This window comes from Nestor notabilis, unplaced genomic scaffold (genome assembly GCF_000696875.1).
Source record: "Nestor notabilis isolate BGI_N333 unplaced genomic scaffold, ASM69687v1 scaffold19595, whole genome shotgun sequence".
Lineage (NCBI taxonomy): Eukaryota > Metazoa > Chordata > Aves > Psittaciformes > Psittacidae > Nestor > Nestor notabilis.
Genome location: NW_009929090.1, coordinates 1 through 6,259, shown reverse-complemented (window position 1 = coordinate 6,259; position 6,259 = coordinate 1). Strand labels below are relative to the sequence as shown.

The 6,259-nt window shown below is 53.1% G+C and overlaps 1 protein-coding gene across 1 annotated transcript; it reads right to left on the bottom strand.

Moving 5' to 3' along the window:
* Positions 1 to 242: 242 nt before the first annotated feature.
* Positions 243 to 5,303, bottom strand: CLK2 (CDC-like kinase 2). The gene is made up of 10 exons (XM_010014831.1): positions 4,928 to 5,303; positions 4,513 to 4,579; positions 3,664 to 3,780; positions 3,270 to 3,436; positions 2,773 to 2,867; positions 2,328 to 2,457; positions 1,887 to 1,969; positions 1,575 to 1,654; positions 1,329 to 1,419; positions 243 to 902 (listed from the first exon to the last, which is right to left on the bottom strand). The coding sequence occupies exons 4-10, from the start codon at positions 3,421 to 3,423 to the stop codon at positions 720 to 722; spliced, it is 816 nt and encodes a 271-aa protein (XP_010013133.1). The 5' UTR covers positions 3,424 to 3,436; positions 3,664 to 3,780; positions 4,513 to 4,579; positions 4,928 to 5,303; the 3' UTR covers positions 243 to 719.
* Positions 5,304 to 6,259: the final 956 nt, after the last annotated feature.

Below are 6,259 nucleotides of genomic sequence, written 5' to 3'. Positions count from 1 at the left end.
GGACACAGGGACTTGGAGCAACCTGCTCTAGTGGAAGGTGGCCCTGCCCGTGGCAGGGGTTGGAGCTGGAGGAGCTTTAAGGTCCCTTCCAACACAAAGCAGCCGGGGATTCTGTGAATGGTGCAGGTAGATTGAGCTGCCTTCCTTCCCTGTGCAGGGCACAGCAGAGCAGGAGCACAACCAAGCAGCAGAACAGCCCTGAGAGGGGCTGCTGCTGGTTCAAACCCAGACCAGGGGGTTTATTCACTTCATATTTATTTTTCCACAAAGACTGTACAAAATTCTTATAAAACTCTGGTGTGGGGATGGGCTATGACATTGATCCAAAAAATAATTCCCATGCAGTCCCACCAGTTTCATAACTTACAAGGAAACAGATAAGCTACAGCGAGCTGCGAGTCCTGGAGTATTTACACCGAGGAGGGCAGGAGGAGACAGAGCAACACATGAACAGAGGTATTTACATATGGACATACAGGCCCCCTCGCCTCACGGTAACGGCAGCAGCAACAGGAGGTCGGGCCCGTGGTGCTCAGAGGCCGCTATAGAATATGGGCTATTTACAGTATCTCACATATTAACAGCTTTACAAACGTGTCCAGGGGAGTTTTACTCATGTATATAAAAAAAAAAACAACCAAAAGCACCAAAAGTCTGAATAGAAATGACACAGGCCTCCACGGGGGCTAGAATCTGAGCGCAGGCTGGCGCCCGCGGCGTCACCGACTGATGTCCCTGCTCGAGTCCCATAGTTTTGTGCTGGGCTCCATCTCCAACATGTCAAAGAAGGGGTGTTTGAGGGCTTCGGCCAGCGTGAGGCGCTTGGAGGGCTCGTACTCCAGCATGCCCTCAATGAGGTCAAAAAGGCGGTGATGGTCCTCGGCCTCCGAGGTCAGGTATCGCTGGGCAGATGGAAGGGGAGGGTTAGTGCTGAGGATGCTGCACCCGGGCCCGCTCACAGTGCTCTCCCGGGGCTGAATGGCCAAGATGGGGGAAGGTTTGGTTTGTTCAGACCATCACTAATCCTAGACCTGAGCTCTAGGCTTTACCAAGCATGGAACTGCCGAGCTCCTCCTGCCCCTGCCATCTTTCCCCAGGCACTTCCCAAGGTCTCCCATGCCCTCTTCCACCTCAGATTAAGCTCAGGCTGCTGCAGCCTTCCTAATTTATCTCTGGGATAGTCAATGCTCCTTCAGGAACACACTGGTCTGACTCTTTTGGTGGCCGAACCTTGCCCATAGGAAAATCTTCACAACTGGGGCAGGCACTAAAAGACTCTGCAATGAGAAGAGGCTAAAGCAAGCAGGGTTCCTCCCTCCCCTCCTTACCCGCAGTGGTTTGCAGTTCTCTCTCACATAGCGGCCAGCAGAGGTGTTCTCATCCCAGTCCAGGCGGCCATGGTAGAAATACTTCTGTTTCCTGCCAGAGTAAGAGGTGGGAACAGGTTACTCCCAACACCAACTGCCTCACAGCAACAGCAACACGCTCAGCAAGTGGCTTCAAAGCTCCATCCCTCAGAGAAGCGCTGCCCTGAAGCAGGAGCAAGCCCGTGGTATCCAACCAGCCTTGCTCACCTTGTCTTCCGGATCATCCGAGAAGGAATTGGCCCCAAGATCCTCTCCATCATGGCCAGGTGCTCCCGGTTGTCATGTGTCTGAGAAAGAGGAACATAAAGGGAAGGCATGGAACAGATTCCGATCGTTCTAGCTCCAGCCCTGGGTACTCCCCTGCTCAGAACCCCTTGCTGGGCAAAACCTCGGTTGTCTCTACAAGACTGCAGTGATGGAGGGAACCCCATGAGCCCCAGAGGCTCCTGGCTGTACTGGGAAACAGCCAGCATCCTCTTTCATCAGTTGTGAGGTAGCCATACAGCGTACAGTTCTCACCTGGAACAGGGTGAAACCCACATAATACTCAAAGATGATGCAGCCAATGCTCCACACATCACAGGGCTGGCTCCAGCCAAGCTCTAAAAAACAATGTGTTTTAAATAAAAATCCAGTTACAGCCTAAGATTCCAAATCCCTCTCCCTTTTAGAAACAAACAACTGAAAAAACAATTCCCATTCCAGCCAGGTTCCCGATACACTGGTGGCAATACACTGCCCAGCTGGTAGCAATGCCAAAACACCAACTTAGGAGTTGCTGCCCGCACCCCCCCAAAATAGCACTGTAGAGCATGTTAAATAAAGTGTTTCTCATCTCCTAGGGTAAACCCAGGACAGCTACTGAAGGATGTGGAGGCAAAATGCTCCTTAATCCAGCAGGCAGCAGCCGGTGCCCCGGCGCCAACACCTGCCTCTGCAGAGAGACCAAGGGGAACGTACCCAGGATGACTTCTGGGGCTCGGTAGTGCCTGGTAGACACAATGGTGCTGTGATGCTCATGGTCGAACGTGGCACTGCCGAAGTCCACTACTCTGATGGCTGTGCTCTTCACGCTCCGCTCGTCCCGCTTCTTCACAAGGGAGACCAGCATCAGTTACTCAGGAGCTTCAGGATGTAGGCTTAGCCCCTTCCTTACACAGCTAAGGCTTCATCACAGGGCAGGGGAAAGCTTCAGAGGCTACACTAGTGCTGGCACAGCCCCAAACAAGCTCCCACCATCTGCCAGGTAAGCCTGTGGTCCCTATGGCTCACTCACAGGCAGCTCGTGCAAGATACAGGCCCTGAACAACCCCGTGTCTCCTGGCTCCGTGTTCTGCCTCCTCCCTCCTGCTGCTAAGGTCAGGGACACTAGAACCCAAGACAAGAACCCCAGAAGCACCGTTACCTTTTCCAGGTTGTAGGAGAGCTCATAGTCAGAATTCACAAAGAGGATGTTCTCTGGCTTGAGGTCGGTGTGGGTGAGTTTGTTGTCATGTAGAACTGAGGGAGCAAACAGAGTTGGGTGATGGAACAGAAGCAAAGTGAGGCTACACCCACCCACAGAGCGAACATCACTGGTCCAGTCTGCTCATACTGGCACTAGTTGAGCCCACATTTAGAATGGGGTGTGAACAGGCTGGTCCAGGACAAGATGATTTGTCAGAAGCACATTTATCGTATCGATCACCCGAACGCGTAAGGGGGTGGGTGCTGAAGTGCTCTGAGCTCCTGCCAGCCCACATGCATTGGAAAACATTACGAGCAGGAAAACAAGGATCCATTCCAAGCATGCATTCACCACTGGAGGCAGTGCAAGGCTCAGGCTCAGAACTGGCACTGTTGGGAGCTGCACAGCTCTCCAGGTCAGCCAAGGAGCAGGGGAGGAGCGCGGTGAGCACTTACATTTCACAGCCTGGCACACCTGGTAGGCCATGTGCCGCACTTGGTGGATAGGGTAAGGCAGGTAGTTGTTGTCCTTCAGGAAATCAAAGGTGCTGAGCCCCAGCAGCTCGAAGGAGATGCACATGTGGCCATGGTAGTCAAACCAGTCAAACATCCTGACGCACAGACTGAGGGGAAAACCATGAGGTTTGAGACAGATCTGTACAAACCACCTGGCTGTTATCCCTGTGCCAGGCTCCTCCTTTCCTTCTCATCCCACAGCAAACCAATATGCCTCCAAAACGTAGCTACACGCAGATTCAGTCACCCAACACCAAGTACTTCTCTCATCCCATCCCTGGACTGCGCTAAGACAAGGCTTCCCCTTCCATTGTAACACCAAGAGCCCACTCACTTGGTGTTCTCGGGATCCTTCTCGTTGATCTTCTCCAGCACGTTGATCTCCAGCCGAGCAGCCTCTTTGTATTTCTCTACGTTTTTAATGATTTTGAGAGCAACACGGGCACCAGCCCTGGGGAACAAACAGGGACAAAGCTCAAGATCAGCCCTGAGCTGGACCAGAGAGCCCGTGCCCTGCAAAAAAGGCTTTCTGAATCAGCCTCGCCCTCCACAGCACAGTCTTCTACCACCCTTGCTCAAGCCAGGAGGTGGCTGTTATTAAGGGCTGTCATAGAATGGTTTGGGTTGGAAAGGAACTTAATTTTTTTTTTTCCCCCCCCCCCCCCTGCCTCAGGCGGGCGCCCCTGACACTAGACCATGTCACCCAAGTCACTGTTCAACCTGACCTTGAACACTGCCAGGGATGGGGCAGCCACAGCTTCTCTGGGCACCCTGTGCCAGTGCCTCAGCACCCTCATAGGAGAGAGCTTCTTTATATCTACCTGAAACTTCCCCTGTTTGAGTGTGAACCCATCACCCCTTGTCCTGTCGCTCCAGTCCCTGATGAAGGTCCCTCTCCAGCATCCTTGTAGCCCCCTTCAGACACTGGAAGCTGCTCTGAGGCCTCCACACAGCCTGTCCACCAAAGCAGCGCCTTCTCCCTCCTTACGAGCACCCCCCAGAAGCTCCCCTGACCCCTCTCCAACACATGGGCAGCCCCAGAGGCTGAGTGCCCAGACCAGCTGAGGAATCCTGGAAACAGAGAGGCTCATTTCACCCCCAGGCTCCCATGCTGAGCACGAAAGGCTCCATTGCCAGCTACGGTCTCTCTTTACCCCTCACCACCAGGTCCCTGCCCACGTACCTGCGGTGATCGATGCACTGCACCACCCTGCCGAACGTGCCTTCCCCTAAGGTGCTAATAATCTCATCTGGGAGGGAGAGAAAGAGAAGAAGGCAGATGAGAGAGTGAGCACGACCTGGATGCAGCGCATACACAAGGCAGAGGAGAATGCATTGCAACACCTAACCTGCACACAGCTTGAGAGGCCGGAGCAGCGGAAGGCTGACACCGACTGCACAAGGCAACAGCCCTAATTCCCTGGCACTTCAGTAACAATACAAAATATAAACGTAGCTTTAACAAAAGGGGAAGGAAAAAGGAGAGGGTTTCTCTTTAATAAACAATGGAAATAAAATGAAACAGAAAGATAAGACAGATCTGCGACTGCGATGGGAGCTTAACTAGAGAGCTAAATTATGTTACGATTTGGCTGTACATCTTTCTTGTAGCCAGTCGCCGACGCGATAGATCAGATGCCCCTCGTCGTCGTCCTCCACACTCTTGGCCCTTCTGCTGCTCTGTCGACTCCGCTGCTGGCCCAGGCAGACAGGGAATTCATCATTCACCAATCACATTTTCAACCCAGCGCAGCAGCCAGCGTCACGCATTGGTTGGTTTGGAAATTCACATGGTTGTTTGAGGAGGGGTTGCAGGAGGAGATTCCCAGCCAATTCATACGGCACAGAGGAATATATAACGATAGGGATATTGCAAGGGAACATGTCAAGATACAACACACTAGCTCAGAAAAGAAAAAAACAGTTTGCTTTTCGTTGTAGCAAAAGGAAAAAAAAAGAAAAAAAAAAGAAAAACAAAAGGAAAAAAAAAAGAAAAAGAACAAAAAAAGAGAACCTACAAACAGCCCCACCCGAACCAGTGCGAGAGCAGAGACGGTCACAACAGGGCTAGTGGAGGGCAGAGCAAGGGGGCAGCTGCCCTCGCTCCTAGCGGGGCTCTGAGAGCAATGGCACTGGCCTTCGGGTCCTGGTGACGCCAAGAGAGCGCGGCAGAGCCTCGGGGAGAGGCTCATTTAGCCCCACGCAGCCGCTGGGGAAAGGCAGCAGAAGGCGGGTGCTGGCAAGTCCTGCACAAGCAAAGGCCTGGGCTGCCCCACACAGGAACTCCCCATCCCATTCCAACAGCCCCCCCACAGCGTCCCCCAGCCCCAACACTCAGGAAAAGATGAATTCAGAGGTTTCGGAAGCAACGCTCGGTACAATGATCCATCCAAACCAGAGAGAACTGTGACTGTCTCGGGGAAGATGTGACCCTCCTGCCTACACCCTCCCCTAACAAAGCTGATCCTGGAAGGACTAGCTTCCAGGAGAGAAGCAGAGGCCCAACAGGGAATAGGGACAGCCTGGGATGAGGCAGATAAGAGGTTTATGCCAGAGAAGAGAGAATTCCTGCCTTCAGTTCTTCACCTAAGTATCCCCACATCTGGGAACAACCAACCGGCCAGCAGACTTGGGACCTGAATCCAGCCCCCAATCCCATCCCTGGACATACAGCCAGAACAGACCAGACAACACTGAGAGCTCCACATACAGAGCAGAGAACGTGTCTGGGGTCTAACAGAAGTGGAAGGTGAACAGCAGAACAGACAAGAAAAGAAAGGCAGGGACACTGCTGGGAAGAGCCTGTGATGGTTGCTGCCTCTGCCTGAATTGACCAGTGCACAAGCTCCACTCCTTTTGCAAAGCCCCTCACACGACATCCCACATCAGCTGAGCCCACCCAGAAGGATCCTGCTCTGCTGCAGGACCTA

Coding starts and splice junctions, on each gene's coding strand:
- CLK2 (XM_010014831.1), bottom strand. CDS start 3,423: ATGTTTGACTGGTTTGACTACCATGGCCACATGTGCATCTCCTTCGAG. Junction 1,655..1,886: donor TGGGTTTCACCCTGTTCCAG/GTGAGAACTGTA, acceptor CCTCTTTCTCAG/ACACATGACAACCGGGAGCA. Junction 1,420..1,574: donor CGGATGATCCGGAAGACAAG/GTGAGCAAGGCT, acceptor TTACTCTGGCAG/GAAACAGAAGTATTTCTACC.